General features: G+C 45.7%; 1 protein-coding gene across 1 annotated transcript in view; it reads right to left on the minus strand.

The window, feature by feature from the left end:
• The window catches only part of LOC132575765 (centrosomal protein of 83 kDa-like), a 43375-nt gene that overhangs the window by 12329 nt on the left and 5480 nt on the right, over positions 1-25566 (minus strand). Inside the window, exons 2-11 of the mRNA XM_060244455.1 lie at positions 22531-22794; positions 21365-21515; positions 19143-19235; positions 17139-17270; positions 12105-12356; positions 10145-10276; positions 8373-8487; positions 5736-5880; positions 3022-3171; positions 406-481 (exon numbers count right to left, since the gene is read on the minus strand). Coding sequence (XP_060100438.1) covers positions 406-481; positions 3022-3171; positions 5736-5880; positions 8373-8487; positions 10145-10276; positions 12105-12356; positions 17139-17270; positions 19143-19235; positions 21365-21515; positions 22531-22682 — 1398 coding nt within the window. The 5' untranslated portion in view covers positions 22683-22794. The remainder of the gene's footprint in view (positions 1-405; positions 482-3021; positions 3172-5735; positions 5881-8372; positions 8488-10144; positions 10277-12104; positions 12357-17138; positions 17271-19142; positions 19236-21364; positions 21516-22530; positions 22795-25566) is intronic.

Consider the following 25566-nt stretch of genomic DNA (forward strand, 5'->3'; position numbering starts at 1 on the left):
CCTTTACCTTCCTCCCCCACAACAGACACCCTGTGAGGTGGGTGGGGCTGGAGAGGGCTCTCCCAGCAGCAGCCCTTTCAAGGACAACGTCTGCCAGAGTTACGGCTGACCCAAGGCCATTCCAGCAGCTGCAAGTGGAGGAGTGGGGAATCAAACCTGATAAGAGTCCACACACTTAACCACTACACCAAACTGGCTCTATGGCTGACTGCAGCTGGACATAATAGGTTTCTCGCCTGATCCAGCAGAACTCTTTTCCGTTACCTGTTTTTTAAAACTGGCAAGCCCAAGTGGAAACACAGGAACGCAAACGTCCCTTAGACTGGTTGCTTTCTGAATTAAAACCGAGCGGTCGAACGCTGTATCACAAAAAGACGAAACACGTCACGCCATCAAAACCCTCACCTGCTTGAGGTGAGCATTGCCGCTTCTCTCTTTTTCCAGCCCTTCGGAATTAATGACTTGCTGTTGAAGCTTCAGCCTGCAAAAGTAACACAATGTAGTATCTTATATTTTTTAAGAAATAGAGAAATTTAGGTGAGGTTGATATTTGGAAATTTAAAATCTGATAGCGGCATAAAGAACGGAGGGGAAACGACTCCAGAACAATGAAAGCTGGCCTGATCCGATATTAATCCTCCTGCATGGGATCTAAAAGTAATGCCCGGTTTCCATGGAATCCTTTAATAAAGATGATTGCTGTGGATACTTCTTGGGAGAGCTAATATTTACTTTATTTCATTTATTGCTGTCAATTTGTAGCCTGTCCTTTTCTGTGGTGAGCTCAGGGCGGGTTCCAACATAGTAAACCATTAAAACTAACAATAAGCAATCTAACAGATAAATAGTAAAACAATCAAACAGTTAGAACAGATTAAAAATAAAACAGTTAAGCCACAGCTCAGAGATAGTTCAAGGTGGCATGGATGGCAATTCAGTCAGGGAGGGTGTGGACATATCACTTAAGGCAGGGGTGGCCAACGGTAGCTCTCCAGATGTTTTTGCCTACAACTTCCATCAGCCCCAGCCAGCATGGCCAACGGCTGGGGCTGATGAGAGTTGTAGGCAAAAAACATCTGGAGAGCCACTGTTCCCTACCCCAGACTATTCTTTTAGAACAGGCAGACAACAATACAAAGGCAATTCAGAATACTACCTCAAGGGCACACCAGATCTAACTTACACAACATATATGGTAGCAGCATCATACAACATATTCAATTCAATGTTCCGCAGTCAATATCAAGCAACGTATTCAATGCAGCGTTCAATATTCACTCCAATGTTCGTACGAGAATTCTACATCTACGTCTTGTGGCAAAGCCTCTTCTTCAGCGAACTCACGATGATGATTAAACTGGTCCTGAGTGCCCCGGCAATTTTTTTAAAATCTTTTTTTCTAGCAAGGTACCATCAAAGATTTCCTCCTCACAGATTAAAGCAAAGGTGGCCAAACTGCAGCTCGGGGGCCACATGTGGCTCTTGAAGCCCCAACCTCACCCCATCAGCTGGCTCGGAGAAGGCATCTGTCTCTTTAAATCACTCCTCCAAGCCAAGGCAGCCAATGGCTTGGAGAATGCATTTAAAGTTAAAAGAGCTTTCTTTCCACCTCTCCCTCCTCCCATCTATTTTCCTTCCTTCCCGTCTTGCAGCTCTCAAACATCGGACATTCATGTCTTGCAGCTCTCAAACATCCGGTGTTTATTCTATGTGGCTCTTACATTCAGCAAGTTTGGCCACCCCTGGAATAAAGCGTCCAATTTACAGTGTGGTGTGGGAGGCTTTAATTGGATGCTTTAATCGAAACATAAGAACATAAGAGAAGCCATGCTGGATCAGGCCAATGGCCCATCCAGTCCAACACTCTGTTGTCACACACACACACACACACACACACACACACACATATATATACTGTGGCTAACAGCCACTGATCGACCTCTGCTCCATATTTTTATCCAGTCCCCTTTTGAAGCTGTCCATGCTTGTAGCCGCCGCCACCTCCTGTGGCAGCGAATTCCACATGTTAATCACCCTTTGGGTGAAAATCTGTGAGGAAGGAATCTGATGGCAGTATTCTGAATTGTCTTTGTATTGTCTCCTGCCTGTTGTTCTAAAAGAATATGCTATGTAAAGTAGTTAAGAAAATCATTAACAAAAAATACACGCATATTATAGAATTTATTGAGACGCTACAACAGTTCATTTTCCTTTGTACTCACGTAGTTCTTGGGAGGAGTAGGAGACAGAGAGTCTCATTGGAGCAAGTACAAGGAAATGTTAGCATTTATTGGACATTACCAAGTGAGTAACAATATGGGCTAGGAGCCCTGTGGCGCAGAGTGGTTAGCTGCAGTACTGCAGTCCAAGCTCTGCTTATGACCTGAGTTGGATCCCAACAGAAGCTGGGTTCAGGTAGCCAGCTCGAGGTTGACTCAGCCTTCCATCCTTCCGAGGTCGATCAAATGAGTCCCCAGCTTGCTGGAGGGAAAGCGTAGATGACTGGGGAAGGCAATGGCAAACCACCCCATAAAAAGTCTGCCATGAAAACGTTGTGAAAGCAACGTCACCCCAGAATTGGAAACGACTGCTGCTTGCACAGGGGACTACCTTTACTTTTTTATCACATGATTTACATGCTTATATAGCCATTTTTCAAATACTGTGAATAAACTGCCATGGAAATTCGAAAGCCTTAGCTGATGAAGCTTCATCTATTAGGTCTTTCAGGTTTCAGTACTGCAGAACTGAACAGATGGCGACATTTGGAGAACAAATATAAACACGCTGATTCTGGCAGAAAAATAGCTACAAAATAAAGAGTTTTCAGTTTATATGCATTCGAGTACGAACTCATTTTTGGAGGAAAGACATGTTTTTCTGCTCAGCTTACAAACAAGCTGCTAGGCATTAAGGTCCATGTTCATATTCTATGCATATATGCGCAGCACGGAATGCCACATTCCGTAAAATGTTAAAAATGTATACGCCTAGTTACCGTTAACAATCGCTTCATGTTACCTAAGGTTCTGAATTTCCCTCCTGCTGGACTCCTCTGCCAATTGCAGAGAAGAGATTTTCTTTTCATATTGATCCCTTTCCAGTTGCCTCTCGCAGTCTTGCTCCATTTTGTTTTTCTCCATTTCTGCCAATTTGGTTTCAAGTTCTAGTCTGAAACGTTAAGCAGTATATATTAACTGTGAAAGGCAGCAATAATTTTTATTTCTTCATCACATTACTTAAACCATCAACAGCCCAGCCCTGCCAACATCAGAGAAGCCATGTTGGATCAGGCCAATGGCTCCTGCAGTACAACACTCTGTGTCACATAAGAACATAAGAGAAGCCAGGTTGGATCAGGCCAATGACCCATCCAGTCCAACACTCTGTGTCACTTAAGAACATAAGAGAAGCCATGTTGGATCAGGCCAATGGCCCCTCCAGTCCAACACTCTGTGTCACATAAAAACAGAAGAGAAGCCATGTTGGAACAGGCCAATGGCCCCTCCAGTCCAACACTCTGTGTCACATAAAAACAGAAGAGAAGCCTTGCTGGATCAGACCAATGGCCCGCCAAGTCCAACACTCTGTGTCACATAAGAACATAAGAGAAGCCTTGCTGGATCAGGCCAATGGCCCCTTCAGTCCAACACTCTGTGTCACATAAGAACATAAGAGAAGCCATGCTGGATCAGGCCAATGGCTCGTCCAGTCCAGCACTCTGTGTCAACATAAGAACATAAGAGAAGCCATGTTGGATCAGGCCAATGGCCCATCCAGTCCCAACACTCTGTGTCACATAAGAAAAGCTGTGTTGGATCAGGCCAATGGCCCATCCAGTCTGACACTCTGTGTCACATAAGAGAAGCCATGTTGGATCAGGCCAGTGGCCCATCCAGTCCAACACTTTGTGTCACACAGTGGCCAAAAAACCCCAGGTTCCATCAGGAGGTCCACCAGTGGGGCCAGGACACTGGCAAAATAATAAATAATAAACCTCTCCAGGATCCCTGGCAAAACTGGCCTGGAGAAAAATTGCTGCCTGACCCCAAAGGTACGATCAGTATTTCCCTGGGTGTGTAAGAAAGGGCTGCGAGAACTAAGCACAGATGCAACCCTTCCTGCCCTCCTTCTCATGATCTGCCCAATCCACAGAATCGGGATTGCTGTCAGATGCCCATCTAGCCTCTGTTGACACATCTCTTTCCCTTCCTCTCCCCACGCCCTGTGAGCTAGACAGGGCTGAGAGAGCTTTGAGAGAACAGCTCTGACAGAACTGTGGCTGACCCAAGGTCACCCAGCCGGCTGCACGTGGAGGAGTGGGGAATCGAACCCGGTTCTCCAGATTAGAGCCTGCCGCTCTTAACCACTACACCAAACTGGCTGTTGGAGTTCTGTAAGGAGCACACTCGCCGAGGCCCATTCTCCTGCTCGGGGCAGCGGTGGCTCTGTGTTCTGCCAAATATGATGCCTGCCTGATGAGCTGTATTATACAAACAAGGCTTGCCCTCACTCTGCCGTGTTCCCCACTTCCTTGGGCAGTCTTGCCAAAGGCCTCCATCTGCCAACTGTGCTGCTTTCTCATCTCCATCTGTCATTTGGCAGGGAGGACCCCTTGGGGGAGGGATACTTTCGCCAAGAATTCCATACCAGTGGGATGGCATGAAAGAAGTTACAGGTTGAAATATCACCTTCACCAAAGTGAAAAAACTTAACGACTGCAAAAATTTTTACCAACGTCCCTAAATGCTATACCAGGGGTGGCCAAACTGCGGCTTGGGAGCCACATGCGGCTCTTTCACACATGTTGTGTGGCTCTTGAAGCCCCCCCACCCCGCCCCCCCCCCGGTTGGCTAGCTTGGAGAAGGCATTTGTCTCTTTGGTGTAGTGGTTAAGTGTGGAGACTCTTATCTGGGAGAACCGGGTTTGATTCCCCACTCCTCCACTTGCACCTGCTAGCATGGCCTTGGGTCAGCCATAGCTCTGGCAGAGGTTGTCCTTGAAAGGGCAGCTGCTGTGAGAGCCCTCTCAGCCCCACCCACCTCATAGGGTGTCTGTTGTGGGAGGAGAAGATAGAGGAGATTGTAAGCCGCTCTGAGTCTCTGATTCAGAGAGAAGGGCGGGATATAAATCTGCAGTCTTCTTCTTCTTCTTTAAATCACTTCTCCAAACCAAGCCAGCCGGCAGCTTGGAGAATGCATTTAAAGTTCAAGTTATTTCTTTCCCCTTCTCATTCCCTCCCTCCTGGCTCTCAAACATCTGACGTTCATGTCTTGCGGCTCTCAAACGTCTGATGTTTATTCTGTGCGGCTCTTATGTTAAGCTTGTTTGGCCACCCCTGTGCTATACTATCAAAAGCTTCTTGGAAGAGGGGGAGATTAATTTTAGAAAGCGCAGGCTGTAGGTCCAATATCTATTAAGCATTTTCAAGACTCGAAAAGTACAGTAGAAATTACTCAATAGCAATAGCCACCAAGGTTTTTTAGCTGAGACATAATGGCTGCAATCACACACACTAAATAATGCACTTTCAATCCACTTTCCAACTGGATTTTACTGTGTGGACTGGCAAAATCCAGTTGGAAAGTGCATTGAAAGTGGATTGAAAGTGCATTATTTAATGTGTGTGATCACAGCCAGTGTGCGGTATACAGTAAAAGGGAAGGAGTCTGTTACTGCTCTCGGTTCTCAACTCTGTATAAGGGCTGTTCAACAAAATGCGCAAAGCCACTTACTTTTCCTCCTGAAATGCTGCAAGCTTCTGGAAACCGTCTTCCTTTGCGGCTTGTACTTTGCGCACCAACTCCCGATCCTTTTCCATTAAAAGCACTTTGTGCCGCTCTAACGTCGTCTTCAATATTTCATTATCGGAGCGTAACTCTGGGTTTATATATTTGAAAAGTTAGTATCCAGCCTTGCTAGTAACAGCTGTCATTTAAAGTGCTACTTCTTCACACTCGTGAATCACCTTGAGTTCAATACACCCTTGTTTGTTGCCTTGCCGGATTCCTCCCACTGCGCATTTTGGCTATAAATTGGGACGGTTTACCATCTATTTCGGTCTGAAGTTTGTTTCTTTCTCTTTCTTTAATGAGGAAGATCTCCGGGAACAGGATACATTCCCTGAGAAATGTGTCCCTATTTAAGAAATAAATTCCACACAAATGTAAGAAGACTCTTTGGCTTGCATCCTATGGCATGGCTCCCCCATGGTGCAAAACCTTCACAGTGGCCAGAGAGAGGGCAACGATGTCACAGGATCCAAGTCTTCAACTGCATTCAGGTGACTATGTCTGTCACAAACACAAAGCAGGTTTCGTCTTGGGAATGTGCGCTCCCTTCTTGCGCATCCCTTCTCACGCACAGTACCACAATCAAAACTTCTGGATACTTTTAACAAGCTGGGGCTAGTTTCATTATTCTAATTAGTGCTTTAATGGAGGCGGGGAAAGAAACAAAACTCAGCTTCTTACGGCACCCAGATCTGGATGTCACCATAAACTGGAGTTAGACAGGAAACTTCCCTAAACCAGGAAGTCCAATTGCAGTTTGGCCCAAGAGAGGAACACCTGAGAATTAACTAAGTTCATCTTGCCCCAAACAACATCTCCTGTCTTCTTGACATCTGGAGAGTCTTTGTTTCCCACTGATAAGAACATAAGAGAAGCCATGTTGGATCAGGCCAACGGCCCATCCAGCCCAACACTCTGTGTCACATAGGAACATAAGAGAAGCCATGTTGGATCAGGCCAGTGGCCCTCCAGTCCAACACTCTGTGTCACATAAGAACATAAGAGAAGCCATGTTGGATCAGGCCAGTGGCCCATCCAGTCCAACACTCTGTGTCACATAAGAACATAAGAGAAGCCATGTTGGATCAGGCCAATGGCCCTCCAGTCCAACACTCTGTGTCACATAAGAACATAAGAGAAGCCATGTTGGATCAGGCCAACGGCCCATCCAGTCCAACACTGTGTCACATAAGAACATAAGAGAAGCCATGTTGGATCAGGCCAACGGCCCATCCAATTTAACACTCTGTGTCACACAGTGGCCAAAAACCCCCCAGCTGCCATCAGGAAGTCCATCAGTGGGGCCAGGACACTAGAAGCCCTCCCACTGTTGCCCTTCCCCAAGCATCAAGAATACAGAGCATCACTGCCCCAGACAGAGTTCCATCAATACCCTGTAGCTAATAGCCACTGAGGGACCTTTGCTCTCACCAAGAAACCTAAGTACAACTCTTTCCTGTGGAACCCAATGAGATTTCAAACTGCTTAACTTTAGCTGTGGTAAACCCTATTTGTAATAAATATTTAACTGTTTACTCTTGGCTTACAATTAGTATTAGCAGGAGTATGGTACTGGCAGACTGTTACTGGACTTCAATTCTTATTTCCAAGAAAAGTCTCACACAAGTACTCCTCTACTTAAAACTGCAATGTAGGAATAGTTTTTTTAAAAAATGGTTTGCTTTTTTCACAAAAATGCTATAACACGCCTGTTAAAGATAGATCAGATGAAAAATTTAATATTCACGTCAGATAGACGTATGATGGTGAAAAAGTGCCCCCCGCAATAAATTTGTCCATGTTAACATATAATAGGGATGATCAGGTGGTGGAGCTCTTTAGCATAACTCATTAGCATCTGCTGCCCCCCAACGCACCAGCCAAAAGCAAGTCGACACAAGAAAGTAGAACCCCAGGCAAGTGAGGCCTGCTTGGGCTGGCTAGAGATCCAGCCAGCCCAAGCAGGCCTCACACACCTGGGGCTCTCCTTGCCCCCTCACATTCAAAAGGCCAGCAAGCCACCTGCTGCCAAAAATCACATAAGAAGTGTAGAAAGGGTGGTGTGGGCTTCTCCTGGGGTTAATGAGGACTGCTAGGGGTGTGGCAAAGCCCCTGGTGGCTGGCTGGCTGCCCGCTCTCCTAATCCAGGGCTTGTTATGCAGCTGCACCTCCTATCCAATGGACAAGGTAGGTGGGGAGGAGGGGGAACCCTCAGAAAGGTTCAGGAGCTGCGCTCCTCTGAGCTCCTGCAGAATTCAATACCTGGGGACGATCACTTGTCATCAACATTAATCTTTGTTAATTTTCTCCCTTCAATATAGAAAGATGTCCAGTGAAATAATAGAAACAGTCCTTTCCCCTGTTGCATAATAGTGCTTCTTAATTAGCATATGCTGCCCCCCAACGCACCAGCCAAAAGTAAGTCGACACAAGAAAGTAGAACCCCAGGCAAGCGAGGCCTGCTTGGGCTGGCTAGAGATCCAGCCAGCCCAAGCAGGCCTCACACACCTGGGGCTCTCCTTGTTACTGTGGGATGTAAAGTTCTGGTAGAAATAACAGCTGATTGTAACAAAGTTTTACCGTCTATTTCGGTCTGAAGTTTGTTTCTTTCTCTTTCAATCTCACTCCTGGCTCGTGCGGCTTCCAGCTTGACGTTTGTTATTTCCAACCTGTTTGCGTGCTTCACTTCTTCAGCCTATAGAACAGAATAGGAATTGTTAGCACGATCCCACTTCTATCATAGCGTCGTTCAGAAAGGGTTAGGGGCGGCGCTTTCAAGCGGTTTGCATTTCCCCTGGAAACGGCTTCCTGAAATGTTAGGAAGTGAAATAATCAATATGACTTGTGAAGCAGTAAAAAACAAAACAAAAAAACCCAACCTAGAAACCTTATCAAACATGTGGCCATCACAGCTCATGTTTAATGCTGATCAAAAGCACTCTTTGGGTGGTACTTTTTCTATCAGAATGCTGATGTGGTATTCTGTGGCTAAAAAAAGGTAACGTCTCCTGTGCAAGCACCAGTCGTTTCCGACTCTGGGGTGACGTTGCTTTCACAACGTTTTCACAGCAGACTTTTTACAGGGTGGTTTGCCATTGCCTTCCCCAGGCATCTACGCTTCCCCCCCAGCAAGCTGGGTCCTCATTTTACCAACCTCGGAAGGATGGAAGGCTGAGTCAACCTGGAGCCGGCTACCTGAACCAGCTTCCACTGGGATTGAACTCAGGTCATGAGAAGAGCTTAGGACTGCAGCTTTACCGGTCTGCGCCACGGGGCTCTTGAGCATTCTGTGGCTACTATCCCATTAAATAAATACTAGAATCCCAAGATAATTCTCTGAGCACATGGAACAAGAAATTTATGATCCATAGTTCACTAAGTGCATTTCTAGAACCCGGTTTTATTTACAGGTTCCAGAGCCCTGTGATCAATGGTGGACCATTCCCTCCCATGCAGGAATGGCTGGAGATCTTCCACACAATAAGAACTTTGTATATCTGCTTGCTGAAATGATGTAGCTGCGGTTGCCTACTTTGGGGCAGATTATTAAAACGTTTAAACATTTACAGAAACGTCAAAAGGGTAAATGAATCTCTATAATTTACTTTTAATAAATTGCATCCCTTTTCAAGTGGATATCCATTGTAGCTTTTCCTGTTCTCGCTAATTGGATCTAAGCAGGATCATGTGGTGTCGTCCTCTCTCCAAAGCCATCGAATCCTAGGCGGTTGATATGAATACAAGAGAAGTCCTGGTGGGGTGGCGGCCCTCCCTCATTTAGATGCCATATGCCAAGTGGAACAATTCAGTCTTACAGGCCCTGCGGAACTGTGAGAAGTCCCGCAGGGCCCTTGATGGCCCTGTGATGGCTAAGTAATGGCTTCTGCCTAACTTGCCTGGTGCAGCTGGAGTCATCGCCATGTCTGCCTCTCTCTGCCTCTCCCCCACAGCTTTGTCAATGGGGCTTTTGAGAAGGTGCCTGCAGGCTGCAATGGAGACCGCGGGTGGCAGAACTCTGAGATAATTTGCAAGGGGGGCCCTGAGATTTCAATTGCCTAGGGGCCCCCGCAGGGTTTAATCCGGCACTGGTTGGCCTGAGCAGAAGGCAGTTTCCCTAATGGCTATTAAATGTGACTTCTGTAAGTAACTGCTGCCTTCAATATTAGCGCCAGAGAACAGAATGTTAGGGATGCTCTTCAAGCATAGTAAGCTTATGACTTCTCAAGCACTAAAATTATGAGAAAGGGGAAAAAAGTAAATGGAGATGTTTTGTCTCCAAAGAGACACTTAGTGATAACGTTTCCTGCGACAGCTCTGAAAATACACCCTAGAAACGGTAAAAACACACTTACTTTTGTAGTCAAAGCACCAATCTCCCGTTCTGCTTTATGCAGCTTGCTGGTTAAGGCTGCGTTTTGCTCGTTACTCAGCAGCAGTTCTTTTTCAACGCGCTCCAGCTGCAGCTTCACTGACTGTTTCTCCGCCTTCATATTTTTAAGAAAAGCAAGTTTTAAATTGCTGCATGGGAGAGACTCCTGGCTCCTGTTCCTAGAAGTTTTTTATGCAGAAGTTTCCACCAGGGCTTTAAAGCCAAGCAGGAACTCATTTGCATATTAGGCCACCCCCTAGTGTCACCATTGTTTCGCACAGGGCTTTTTAAAGAAAAAAGTCCAACAGGGACTCATTTGCATATTAGGCCACACACCCCTAGTGGCACCATTGTTTCGCACAGGGCTTTTTAAGGAAAAGGCCCAGCAGGAACTCATTTGCATATTAGGCCACACCTGTCACCAAGGCAGTCGGAACTGTGTTCCTGCTCCCCACCCCTGGTTTCCGCCAGTGTGCACCCAGGATGGCAACTGCAATAGATTACTAGCCCTCAAATCTGGTTGGAGCCTTTTGGTACTATCAGCTGTACATTAACGCATCTTAGACTGCAGATTGCTTTGTAATAGGGACTTGTTCACTTAATTTTCCATGCAGCATCTAGTAGAGTTTAAGCACTAGATTATAAAACAGCAAACTGAAGACTAAATGGAATATTAATTGTACATCAAGTGTTGCATTGTAGTTAGGGTTGCCAAGTCCAATTCAAGAAATATCTGGGGACTTTGGGGGTGGAGCCAGGAAACTTTGGGGGTGGAGCCAGGAGACTTTGGGGGTGGAGCCAAGATCAAGACTGTGACAAGCATAATTGAACTCCAAAGGGAGTTCTGGCCATCACATTTAAAGGGATGGCACACCTTTTCAATTCCTTCCTTCCATAGGAAATAATGAAGGATAGGGGCACCTTCTTTTGGGGCTCATAGAATTGGACCCCTGGTCCAATCTTTTTGAAACTTGGGGGTTATTTTGGGGAGGGGCACTAGATGCTATACTGAAAATTTGGTGCCTCTACCCCAAAAAACAGCCCCCCCCAGAACATCGGACCCAACCTGACGTGACCCGGCCCAGCAAGGTCTCAGTGATATCTGATCCGACCCTCATAACAATTGGGTTTGACACCCCTGCACTACACCAAACTGGCTCTCTCACTGAACAGGACTCTGTTTTGCCAGGAAGCAATCTCACCGGAGTCAGAGTCAGGCGGAAGCCGCTTCTTTGGTAGCTTAATACAAGTTTCGGGCTATGACCCAATTCTACATACATCCCCCGAATACTGCCGGCACACAAAGAAGTGAACAGTACACTCTTTTGCAAGGAATGCTTATATATTTATTTACCTTGGATTTATATCCCGCCCTTTCCAAAAACGGACTCAGGGCAGCTAACCATAATTATAAAACCAACCATCTCAATTACTGGTATAAAACGTTTCAAACAAACAATTTGCAGTTTAAGACAAAATATTGGTGCTATACAGCATCTTAAAGCACTGGCGGATCAGATTATATTATATCAAATCTTCTGTTTATCTATTGGTGTAGTGGTTAAGTAGGTGGACTCTAATCTGGGAGAACCGGGTTTGATTCCCCACTCCTCCAGTTGCAGCTGCTGGAATGGCCTTGGGTCAGCCGTAGCTCTGGCAGGAGTTGTCCTTGAAAGGGCAGCTGCTGTGAGAGCTCTCTCAGCCCCACCCACCTCATAGGGTGAATTGGGAGAGATCCCACGGGGCTCTTATGGCCTCAGGGAGAGCATTCCACAGTGTTGGTGCTGCCACCGAGAAGGCTCTGGCCCGTGTAGAGCCCTGCAATCTTACTGGAGTGAAAGCCACTTCCTTGATAGCTTAATACAAGTTTCAGGCCAATTCTACATACATCCCCCGAATACTGCCGGCGCACAAAGAAAAGGAAGACCGTGAGAATGCCTTACCTCCAGGGATCTCACCACAGCCTGCATCTCGGCTAACTGACGTACTTGTATCCTTTGGACATTTTCCGCTTGCATGCCAGAGTTTTCTTTCTGGGCTCGAAGTTCTGCCACTTCAGCTTCCAACACCTTGACTTTCTGGACCAGCTGGGCCTTTTCTCTCAGCAGCGCTTCCACCTGCTTGTTGTCTCTTGAAGAATCGACACTAAGAAGCTGGCCATGCAAATCTTCTTTGTCTTTCTCCAGTCTTGCTACCTGTCGGCAGTTGAACAGAACAGTGCGATGTGTCAGCGCTGCTGCTAGCCTCTATAAAAGACGCTCTCCAGGTTATTTATTTGATAGATAGAACATAGACACTTCCAAGGGAGTGTCAGAAGAACACTCCAAGGGAGTGTCAGAAGAACACTCCAAGGGAGTGTCAGAACTAAAGATGGCTATAGGTGTCAGATTTTATATCTTATCTGGGACCGCAGTGGGGTCCCGCCAGAATCTGAGTTACTAAAAGCGCACCTCTGCAAAGACAGTTGGTTCTTGCAGAAAAGTAGAAACAAATGGATTGTAATTGCGTTGCATTCATGACAAGATAGCAATGACCTTGAGAAAAGTGTTCCTTCTAAGCTGAGTTAATGTGAGCTAGCTCACAGATTTTTAGCCTCTAGCTCACACATTTTTGTCTTAGCTCAGAAAGGATGACCCCAGAGCACACTAATTTATGCAGGAGCTCACAATTTTATTGCCAGTAGCTCACAACTTTAATGCCAGTAGCTCAGGGGTGGCCAACGGTAGCTCTCCAGATGTTTTTTTGCCTACAACTCCCATCAGCCCCAGCCATCGGCCATGCTGGCTGGGGCTGATGGGAGTTGTAGGCAAAAAAAATATCTGAAGAGCTACCGTTGGCCACCCCTGCAGTAGCTCACAAGGTGGAATTTTTGCTCACAAGCCTCTGCAGGTTAGAGGGAGCACTGCTTGAGAGCCAGTTTGTGCTGGCTCCTAGTGTGGTCCAAAAATACAACAATACAAACTATTGTGCACAAACAAACACTCTTAACTGGTGTATATAAAGTTCTATTATAATGAAATGAACAGCCTACAACAGTGGGCATACATTCATACAGTATAAATAGAAAACAACAGTCTCAAAACAATATACCAAGGAGGACCCCACACAGTCACTGAGTTTTCCAAAATGAGTACACAGACTCAAAAATAATGTTCCTCAGGAGTCCCTCCGTTGTTTGTTGACTTCTGAAGGACAAATTCTAGCCTTCACACAAACCCCGGATTTGATTGCGTTCCGCTGCTCCTGCAGCTTCCTCATAAGTCAACTGAAAACTTCAGCCAAGTTCTTTCTCAAATGCCCATTTTGATATCTTAATTTGTTGTAGGCTGTTCATTTCATTATAATAGAACTTTATATACACCAGTTAAGAGTGTTTGTTTGTGCACAATAGTTTGTATTGTTGTATTTTTGGATTTCATATATTGTGCTGCCACTGTTCTTTTGCAGTGTTTTTTGGCTCCTAGTGTGGGGCACATTCTTCGGGTTGATACACAGTAGACAGATACACTACAGCAAGCCAGCCTAATACAGCACGAATGCAATACCAGAAATACAACATGGCAATGGATCTTGACACTATGGGCACAGTCCGGTCAGGAATCCTGTTTCTTACGTGACACACAGAACACGAGGCTGATCCAAGACCATTCCAGCAGGTGCAAGTGGAGGAGCGGGGAATCAGACCCGGTTCTCCCAGATAAGAGAGCTCTGGCTGACCCAAGGCCATTCCAGCAGCTGCTAGTGGAGGAGGGGGGAATCAGACCCGGTTCTCCCAGATAAGAGAGCTCTGGCTGATCCAAGACCATTCCAGCAGGTGCAAGTGGAGGAGGGGGGAATCAAACCTGGTTCTCCCAGATAAGAGAGCTCTGGCTGACCCAAGGCCATTCCAGCAGCTGCAAGTGGAGGAGTGGGGAATAAACCCGGTTCTCCCAGATAAGAGAGCTCTGGCTGACCCAAGGCCATTCCAGCAGCTGCAAGTGGAGGAGTGGGGAATAAACCCGGTTCTCCCAGATAAGAGAGCTCTGGCTGACCCAAGGCCATTCCAGCAGGTGCAAGTGGAGGAGTGGGGAATCAGACCCGGTTCTCCCAGATAAGAGAGCTCTGGCTGACCCAAGGCCATCCCAGCAGCTGCAAGTGGAGGAGTGGGGAATCAGGTTCTCCCAGATAAGAGAGCTCTGGCTGACCCAAGGCCATTCCAGCAGCTGCAAGTGGAGGAGTGGGGAATAAACCCGGTTCTCCCAGATAAGAGAGCTCTGGCTGACCCAAGGCCATTCCAGCAGCTGCAAGTGGAGGAGTGGGGAATAAACCCGGTTCTCCCAGATAAGAGAGCTCTGGCTGACCCAAGGCCATTCCAGCAGCTGCAAGTGGAGGAGCGGGGAATCAGACCCGGTTCTCCCAGATAAGAGAGCTCTGGCTGACCCAAGGCCATTCCAGCAGGTGCAAGTGGAGGAGTGGGGAATCAAACCCGGTTCTCCCAGATAAGAGAGCTCTGGCTGACCCAAGACCATTCCAGCAGGTGCAAGTGGAGGAGCGGGGAATCAGACCCGGTTCTCCCAGATAAGAGAGCTCTGGCTGACCCAAGGCCATTCCAGCAGCTGCTAGTGGAGGAGGGGGGAATCAAACCTGGTTCTCCCAGATAAGAGAGCTCTGGCTGACCCAAGGCCATTCCAGCAGCTGCAAGTGGAGGAGTGGGGAATAAACCCGGTTCTCCCAGATAAGAGAGCTCTGGCTGACCCAAGGCCATTCCAGCAGCTGCAAGTGGAGGAGTGGGGAATAAACCCGGTTCTCCCAGATAAGAGAGCTCTGGCTGACCCAAGGCCATTCCAGCAGGTGCAAGTGGAGAAGTGGGGAATCAAACCAGGTTCTCCCAGATAAGAGTCCGCCCACTTCACCACTACACCAAACCACCAAAATGTTATGTACGGCTCCTTCTGTCAGGAAATGTAAAGACAGAGCTAGGAAGTGGTTTCTTTCCCATTTCAGACAGAGGAAAAGTATCAATACTTAAAAAAAAAACTAGTAATGCTTTGTGAGCAAAAACTCTACCTTGTGAGCTACTGCAGGGGTGGCCAGCGGTAGCTCTCCAGATTATGAACAGCAGAAAAACAAGGAAATTAATAATTTACTCAGGGATGTCAAACTCATTTGTTAAGAGGGCTGGATCTGACATAAAGGAGACCTTGTTGGGCTGGGCCATGTTGGGTTGGGCTGAGCCATGTCAGGCCAAGACATGTGTTTACCTATTTAAGGTTAGGTAGCAGAGATATCAACTTTATAAAGGACACAGACAAACACAAATATACATTTTTAAAAAAAACTTAAAATATGCTTAAAACGTTAGCACTCATTGGTTTTAGATGCTTTCTTTGTAATTCTCCCATGGGATCCAGGGAGCTGAGCAAAGGAAGCTCTGGCTCTTTCCTTCCTTCCTTCCTTTCCCAGGGGCCCAGGAGGGGGAGGAGTCTCAGCCAATAGAAGAGAAGAGAGGCTTGTCTCAGTAGCTCTGCTGTGTAATTGAGAGAGCCTGGCAAAGCAAACTCTCCCTTCCCTGCTTCCTCCCAAGGGAGGAGCCTCAGCCAATGGATAAAATAGAGGTTTTGTTCTGTAGCTCCTGTGCAATCGAGCAAGCCTTACAAAGCAAGCTGTGATGCAGAAGGAAGCAAGAGAAGGAAGCAGATGGCAGTCTGTTGCTCAGGGGCCTGATAGGAGCCCTCTGGGGGCCTGATTCGGCTTCCGAACTGCATGTTCGACACCCTTGATTTACATCATTTATTTATTTATTTCAGACTGCTCACGGCAGCTCACAATGTTCAATAAAACAATCTGTAAAGATAAAACACACTTACAAAAAACATTAAATGACAAACTGCAAAACAGCATTCTAGCTCAAGCACCCAGAATAAAACACAACCATTTGGCACTTGACAACTGACACTCCAGCTTGTTGTTGGTTGTTGTTGTTTTTTTAAACAACTAATAAGTGCTAATAAGTGCTAATAAGTGTAGAATTACACTGCTATTAAGTGTAGAAATGTAGAAAAGATTTATTGTATATGGCCATTGGCCGTCACAATACAAGATTAAACACGATATCATAAAAAAAAAATCAGAGATAAAAACAGTCCAATAAACAGACCAATGGGTTACATGGGGTATAATGCAACAATTACACCTTAAATGCACTACTAAAATGCTAAAATACAAACATTTAGGTTTAAACTGCTAAGATATTATAAAACCATAATGATGAGACAATGTCTAAACAGTTAAAAAGCTGTAAATCCAATGAACCCATTTATGGTAAATATCAATATACTATAAAATTATAGACATCTAAAATAAGGTCAACTAATCTAAGGAGGCAGTTTTGGCTCTGATTTTTCTAGCAGCCAAGTCAAAAAGAGACGCTCTATAGGTGACAAATGGAACAGTATCAGATAACAAAAAGACCAACTTATTGGTATCAGAAGAAAATGTACGCCCTGCTAACAGGTTATCAATAAATTTGGCTCTAGCCTCTTTGTACATGGGACAAAATAAAATATCATGGATTAACTCCTTTAAAACTGTAGCTCCACAGATACAAAAACGCTGAGCCATTGGGATCTGAAGATACCTTCCCTTAAGAAGAGCCATTGGCATTGACTGGAAATGCAAAGATGCAAATGCCTGAGAATCTGAAATGAGACGTTCACTAAGTAAGGGGACCTAACACGGTCTAATAAGTGGTAGCAAACTATCCCCAGTGGAAAGCCTGGTGGAACAATTCCATATTACAGAACTTTAGAAGCTACAAAGGTTTCGCAGGGCCTGGATGTCACTAGCAAAGAGCTTCACCTGGCAGGGGCACTTCCAAATAAACATACATTGGATTAGATTGTAAATGGCCTGCGCACATGCAGTTCTGCCTGTTTTCATAGAAAGGTAATGAAACACATGGCCTGAATTCTTCTTCTTTCGTATGTTTGCTTTCTTACCTCAGACTCGTATTTTATTTTTCTCTCTTCCAAAATGCGGCCATGCTCTTCTCTCTGGTGCTCAAATTCGGATTTGAGAAAAGCATGTTCGTAACGAAGTTTGTTATATTCCGTTCTGTATTTTTCTCCTTCCTAAATCGAGGAAGAAGAAATGTGTGATCGAACTGAATCGATGTGAACCAAGTACAGGCGCATGCACAAAAAACAGGCAGATAATATTTACCGGGTGCAAACCGAACACGAGTTATACCGTGTTGCAGAAGGGAGTTAATGGTGACGTTTTAGGTTATATTTGCCAAAGCATTATCTGGCAAGGGATCACTTCCTTAGGTAAGGGATCTCATTAAGAAGACCGTAGAACAGGGGTGGCCAACGGTAGCTCTCCAGATGTTCTTTGCCTACAAATTCCATCAGCGCCACCCAGCATGGCCAATGGCTGGGGCTGATGGGAGCTGTAGGGAAAAAACATCTGGAGAGCTACCGTTGGCCACCCCTGCCATAGAAGAAGATAATAGATTTATACCCCTCCCTTCTATCTGAATCAGTCTCAGAGTGGCATAGAATCTACTTTACCTTCCTCCCCCACCACAGACATGCTGTGAGGTGGGTGGGGCTGAGAGAGCTCTCTCAGAAGCTGCCCTTTCACAGAAAACTCCTACAAGAGCTCTGGCTGACCCAAGGCCATTCCAGCAAGTGCAAGTGGAGGTGTGGGGAATCAAACCTGGTTCTCCCAGATAAGAGTCCGCGCACTTCACCACTGCACCAAACTGGCTCTCATCAACTCATCAAACTCATTTAGCTTCAACTCATCAAAGGTGGGCTCTTCGCTCCAGCCCCTGTGTCAACCGCATTAATACAACAGCTGAGAGGAATAAGACAAAAGACTTAGAAGAAGAAGAAGAAGATATTGGATTTATATCCCGCCCTCCACTCCAAAGAGTCTCAGAGCGGCTCACAATCTCCTTTCCCTTCCTCCCCCACAACAGACACCGTGTGAGGTAGATGAAGATATTGGATTTATATCCCGCCCTCCACTCCGAAGAGTCTCAGAGCGGCCCACTATCTCCTTTCCCTTCCTCCCCCACAACAGACACCCTGTGAGGTGGGTGGGGCTGGAGAGGACTCTCACAGCAGCTGCCCTTTCAAGGACAACCTCTGCCAGAGCTATGGCTGACCCAAGGCCATGCCAGCAGGCGCAAGTGGAGGAGTGGGGAATCAAACCTGGTTCTCCCAGATAAGAGTCCGCACACTTAACCACTACACCAAACTTGCTCTCCAAGGTAAAAAGGTAACAGAGCTGTTATCTAATGACTGCAAGATATCGCTTACAACACTTCATTTGGTATAAAGGAACAGGAGCTTATTGGCGCTTTAAAGATTGTCCAAATTTTATTCCAGCAGAAGCTTTCATGGACTGCAGCCCACTTTGTCAGATACAATTTGGGGGTTCTTAATGAGGCAGATCCTGATCCCTCCCATAGTTCCCGTGTCAGAGATCTATCCAATTAAGAGTTATTGCTTTACATCTAGTCAGGCCTCGGATTCAGTGGGAGCTCACAGGAGCACAGCTCCTGAACCTTTCTGAGAGTTCCACCTCCTTGTCCATTGAACAGTAGGTGCAGTTGCATAACAATCCCTGGATGAGCTCCACCACCTATTTTTCTACAAAATGACAGCATCTAGTACATAAAAACGTATGCCGAACAGCATTCAGTGGGGTGGCCATTTATTTTTGCTGCAGTAGACTAACACTGCTTTTGTTGCTCAGTCGCACAGTCGAATCCGACTCTTTGCGACCCCATGGACAAAGTCACGCCAGGCCCCCCCTGTCTCCCACCGTCCTCTGAAGGTGGAGTAACTGTTGCTTATATAACACTGTTCTTACTGCACTGTTATTTGTTGTTATTCACCAGGAGCCTCAGTGAAAAAGGCAGACTGTGAATAAGAAAGTAAGGGTTTGGTAAACTGCTGCCATTTTATTCAGAAGGTTTTTTCCCCCCTTACCTCTTCCAGCTTCCGAAAGCGTTCTCTCATAGGTGTTTCTAAATCATGCTGTATTTGTGCTTTCAGTAATTCCAGTTTTTGTGGAGTTATCACCTAAGTATCAATAGAAAACAAAACCAACAAAAATAGAGGATTTAACCAGACAACTCCTGTATCAAAGACCACAAACGAGAAAATGCAGAATGTGTTCTTATATTCTTTAAAGGGTGCAGGGCTTGCAGGTACATCTCTCAGCGTTCTTCCCTGGTTTCATGAAAGATAAATAGAAATACTCCATCGGTACCCAAGTTTTCTGCATTCTCTCCTAAAGTACAGGGGTGCAGGGTGGGGAGAGAAGATACAGGGCTAGCTGGTCAGCTCATATAAATGAACAAGGTTACTCTGACTTGGCAACTGATCAAAGCAAACGAAACCACTTATTGGAATTGCAGCGAAGATGGGTGATATGCATCAAAGGTAGGTTTCAGATGGTGGAGCTGGGGACTGCCACTAGACAGCCAGTTTGGTGCAGTGGTTAAGTGTGCGGACTCTTATCTGGGAGAACCCCAGTTTGATTCCCCACTTCTCCACTTGCAGCTGCTGGAATAGCCTTGGGTTAGCCAGAGCTCTCCTAGGAGTTGTCCTTGAAAGGACAGCTTCTGTCAGAGCTCTCTCAGCCCCACCCACCTCGCAGGGTGTCTGTTGTGGGGGAGGAAGATAAAGGAGATTGCAAGCCACTCTGAGATTCGGAGCAGAGGGCAGGATATAAATCCAATGTCGTCTTCTTCTTCAGCCCCTTTGGCCCCAATCCGTTGGGGTACCACGAGATTCTGTCTTGCTTTTTTAACATTTACACAAAACTGCTGGGGCATGTCATCCCAAGATATGGGCTGGGTAGTCAGCAAGACGCAGATGATACTCTGCACTATGTTGCAGTTCCGACGGATCCCAGGGAGATGGTTAGAAACTGTGAACTGGTGCCTGGAGGAAGTCTTGAGATGGATGGATGGATGGATGGATGGATGGATGGATGGGGGCAAATAATCTTTATTGAAACTCTTGGTTAATGACACACACATCCAGAGAGACCTAGGAAATTTTATACCAGATTATTATTACATCACTGAAGTTTTTGTTGTGCGTGTCCAGTCACCGTGACGTTATCCATGGCCCACTTCATAAATTTTCAGCAATCACACAACACGTGAGAAAGCAACACCTGGCTTCAGTTTACATATATTTACATCTGAATGTATGTACTTTGAAATAGCATATATCTTTGGCCACTGAGGAAGGTCCTTGTGGCCAAAATGCCTGCGTTTATATCGGTCATTTGATGTTTTCATCAACCGTGTATGTGAAATCATCAGCTCTGCATGCAAAATGATTATAGCTTATGTAAAGCTCATGTTGATGTTCTACGTAGTCTTTCTCTCTCTAATAATATTTATTTTTAGATTAGTTTGATCCTGAGGTTAGCCTGGGAGCCAGTTTGGTGTAGTGGTTAGTGTCAAGCATGGTGAAATTCCATTAATAATTGATTGTTTTAGGGTCTTGCCTAACCTGGTCTGTGAAGTATCATGGTGGATCCAACTTTGCTAGCTTGTTATTCTTTCCCTCCCCCCCACCCCGGTCTTGCTTTATGGCTTATAATTAGAAGTAGTAAGAACTGAAACCAAGTAATCAGCACCTTCCCATACATTCCGGTAAGGGAGTATGAGCTATCTGGGGAAAGCAAGGACACAGTCCTGATAACACTATGGGAATGTAGACATTTATGATAGTTTATGTGTGAATGCTACCCCGCAACCCCATCCTTTGGAATCCCTTTGAAGTAAGCCTTAAAAGTATTGTATCAATGTATTGTCAGCATTACTCTCAAGAACCTGTTACACCAAAGTATCGGTCTATCAATAAACATAGTCTTTGTATCAACTTCGACTCGTCATTGAACCCGCATGCTTGACAGTTAGGTGTGCGGACTCTTATCTGGGAGAACTGGGTTTGATTCCCCACTCCTCCACTTGCACCTGCTGGAATGGCTTTGGGTCAGCCATAGCTCTTGCAAGAGTTGTCCTTGAAAGGCCAGCTTCTGGCAGAGGTCTCTCAGCCCCACCCACCTGACAAGGTGTCTGTTGTGGGGGAGGAAGATAAAGGAGATTGTTAAAAGGGAAGGGAGAGAATAATAAACTCCATAGGTCAGGCACAACTCCTTCATGTAAATGAAATTATGATAACCTTACCTGTGTCTTTAATTCCTCTACTTCTTTCGTTTTATTCAGCAATTCCTCTCGAAATTCGGCAAGCAGAACCTGAAATTTGTCGTGAACAGTTTGCTTTTCCTCCAGCAGCTGCTTGAGCTCATTTTGTGATCTTATGTATTCGTTCTGTAGCCTAGAAAGACATTTTTAAAATTTTATGTTATATTACAACACATCTCAAAGAGCCCCGTGGCGCAGAGTGGTAAAGCTGCAGTACTGCGGTCCGAGCTCTCTGCTCACGACCTGAGTTTGATCCTGGCAGAAGCTGGGTTCAGGTAGGCACTCAAGGTTGACTCATCCTTCCAAGGTCAGTAAAATGAGTCCCTAGCTTGCTGGGGGGGGGGAGTGTAGATGACTAGGGAAGGCGATGGCAAACCACCCCATAAAACGTCTGCTGTGAAAACGTTGTGATGCAACATCACCCCAGAGTCGGAAACGACTGGTGCTTGCACAAGGGACTGCCTTTACCTTTTTTTTTTTTACAACACATCTATCTTTAGATGAGCTACCTAACTGTTAAGAAGAATTCTGCAAAAATACCAAGACACAACAACAGTTCAGGGGCACAAAGAATGATACTTCAATACTGTGGGTATTTCTCAAGTGTATTAAATACAGTTAGCATTCTCAAACATTTGGAAAACTCATCATCCCAGTGGCTTATGGCCGACACAAACCTACAGCGGTGTGGTGCCTTAGGGTGGTTTGCCCCAGTGTTCCCTCTAAACTGGGTTAGTGTGAGCTAGCTCACAGATTTTTAGCCTCCGGCTCATACATTTTTTTTGTCTTTGCTCAGGAAGGATGACCCCAAGGCACACTAATTGATGCAATAGCTCACAACTTTGCCAGTAGCTCGCAAAGTAAGAATTTCTGCTCACCAGACTCTGCAGCTTAGAGGGAACACTGCTTGCCACATAAACCCAGCGCCTTTCATCATGCGAATAGAACTTACAAAAAAAGAGAAAAGCATTGCAGGAACACTGGCTTAATAATTCACAATACCTGCACCTAATTTGTAAGAAACAATATTTCATTAGTGAAAAGAGACATGGACTTCAACAGCGAAGAAATTCTCAGCCATTTCCTCGTTTGATTCTTGATTTAGCTCCCCGCCTCAACCGATAAAGAAAAGGAAGCCTAGTAAATACCTTGTATGCTCTGCCTTTAGAGTTTGGTAATTGCTTTTATGATGTTCGCATCGCATCCTTTCATCAATTAACAATTTTTGCAATTCTACTTGTGGGTCGACGAGATCGCCCCGTCCGCCCGCTGGAGGGACAAAGTTCGGCAGAGCGTCCATTCTGATGAAGCGCTAATGAGACGACAATCGGGTACAAATGCTGTCGGCCCAAGCCTGCCACCGTCACAGAGGCTGTTCTCTCCCTTAAGGGCATCCCCAGAGGCCAAATTACCTGTACAAACAGAAAAGCGCCTAATTAGCAGTCAACGCATTTATGGTTTAATTTTTTTTTAACGACTACAAGGTGCGTTACAGAAAACATAAGTCTTTGCTGAAATACGCATTTTTTTTCGCTAACGTCTATTTGGTTTCGTAAATCTCATTTCATTTGCAAGTTAGAGTTCTACTACAGCAAGTATCTTTACTTGGAAAATATGTCTGGAGTAGGAAATGTCATGTCCCACAGCTAAAGCTTTGCTACATTCTTGACAGTCCCTCTGGGTGCGACAGATGTTCTAATCTACAGAACGGTGTTTATTCCGAAGTATCATTGCAAGTCAAACTGTCCTGTGTTCTCAGATGAAAAAAAATCCTTTGTAAAGACAGATGCGTAAGAGCGTTCAATAATCCACCTCTGTTGGCCTTATTGCTGAAAAGTTCCCTGACGTTAGTCGTTTGAGCAGCTGTAGCAGAGTGCTAAGAGCCCCGTGGTGCAGTGTGGTAAAGCTACAGTACTGCAGTCGGAGCCCTATGCTCACAACCTGAGTTCGATCCCGGCAGAAGCAGGTTCAGGTGGCCGGCTCCAGGTTGACTCAGCCTTCCATCCTTCCGAGGTCGGTCAAATGAGTCCCCAGCTTGCTGGGCGGAAAGTGTAGATGACTGGGGAAGGCAAGGGCAAACCACCCCGTTAAAAAGTCTGCCGTGAAAATGTTGTGAAAGCAACGTCATCCCAGAGTCGAAAACTACTGGTGCTTGCACAGGGGACTACCTTGACCTTTCTACCTTTTTAGCAGAGTGCCGCAGTTGACTGCATTTTACATAACTGTTTTTTCCCTGTACCTAAGCATGTCTAAACTTGCCTATAGCAAGACAAAATAAAGAAAAAAATAATTTAAAAATACAAAAGAATGAGGTAGACTACACATCAAGCCAATGCGGTGTCCCAATCTTGCAGCGTACCAAACAGTGCCGATAATAAGAACCCTACAGGCTCCGGGTTAAAAATGCACTCTTGTCATGACACAATGATTGTAGTGATAGTTATGAGAGATGTCTTACGTAAAAACATTTTCATTTACATGAGCATTTTTTTTAAAAAAGGTTAAGGTAGCCCCCTGTGCAAGCACCAGCCGTTTCCGACTCTGGGGTGATGTTGCATCACGACATTTTCACAGCAGACTTTTTTACGAGGTGGTTTGCCATTGCCTTCCCCAGTCATCTACACTTTCAAGCTGGGGACTCGTTTTACCGACCTCAGAAGGATGGAAGGCTGAGTCAACCTTGAGCTGGCTACCTGAAAACCCAGCTTCCGCTGGGATTGAACTCAGGTCATAAGCAGAGAGCTCAGACTGCAGTACTGCAGCTTTACCACTCTGCACCACGGGGCCGTGCGTGAGCATTTAGTAATCTTTAATTAATATTTAAAGACTTATTCGTTGTTGTATCTTGCTATTAAATATTTTTACTGGTTTAAAAATTATTGATTTTCTTTTAAGCAATAACCTTTGTCAGCCGCATTGGTTGGTTAACGTTCTGAACTTGATAGCTCCAACTAACCCAGTTTTGTCAGGATCAGTCCTGGTCAGTATTTGGGCAGGAAACCCACCAAGGAATAAAAAGGAGGCACAGCGGCAAACCACCTCAGAATGTCTCCCGCCTTGAAAACCCTGTGGGCTCACCATAAATTGGCTCCAACTTGACAGGAAAAAAACACCCCAAAAACTTATCTTGAAATTGCAATTCGGATCATACTGCCATCTTGTGGTAAAGCTTAGCATTTTGCATGAGAGAATTCTCTGGAGTTAAAAAGGTAAAGTGGGGCTGTCAGAAATGTCAAAACAGTGTGCGGTTGCAATAAAAAAGGCCAACGCCATGCTGGGAATTATTAGGAAGGGAATTGAAAACAAATCAGCCAGGGTCATAATGCCCCTGTATAAATCGATGGTGCGGTCTCATTTGGAGTACTGTGTGCAGTTCTGGTCACCGCACCTCAAAAAGGATATTATAGTATTGGAAAAAGTCCAGAAAAGGGCAACTAGAATGATTAAAGGTTTGGAACACTTTCCCTATGAAGAAAGGTTAAGACGCTTGGGGCTCTTGGAGAAACATCGACTGTGGGGTGACAGGATAGAGGTTGACAAGATTATGCATGGGATGGAGAAAGGAGAGAGAGAAGTACTTTTCTCCCTTTCTCACAATACAAGAACTTGAGGGCACTCAATGAAATTGCTGAGCGGTCGGGTTAGAATGGATAAAAGGAAGTATTTCTTCACCCAAAGGGTGATTAACATGTGGAATTCACTGCCAAAGGAGGTGGCGGCGGCTACAAGCATAGACAGATTCAAGAGGGGATTGGATAAAAATATGGAGCAGAGGTCCATCAGTGGCTATTAGCCGCAGTATATTATAGGAACTGTCTGGGGGCAGTGATGCTCTGTATTCTTGGTGCGTGGAGGGGGGGGGGAAGTGGAAGGGCTTCTAGACCCACTTGTAAACCTTCTGATGGCACTTGGGTTTGTTTGGGATTTTGGCCACTGTGTGACACAGAGTGTTGGACTGGATGAGCCATTGGCCTGATCCAACATGGCTTCTCTTATGTTCTTATGTGACACAGAGTGTTGGACTGGATGGGCCATTGGCCTGATCCAGCATGGCTTCTCTTATGTTCTTATGTGACACAGAATGTTGGACTGGATGGCCCATTGGCCTGATCCAACAGGGCTTCTCTTATGTTCTTATGTGACACAGAGTGTTGGACTGGATGGGCCATTGGCCTGATCCAACA

Source organism: Heteronotia binoei, chromosome 8, assembly GCF_032191835.1.
Source record: "Heteronotia binoei isolate CCM8104 ecotype False Entrance Well chromosome 8, APGP_CSIRO_Hbin_v1, whole genome shotgun sequence".
Lineage (NCBI taxonomy): Eukaryota > Metazoa > Chordata > Lepidosauria > Squamata > Gekkonidae > Heteronotia > Heteronotia binoei.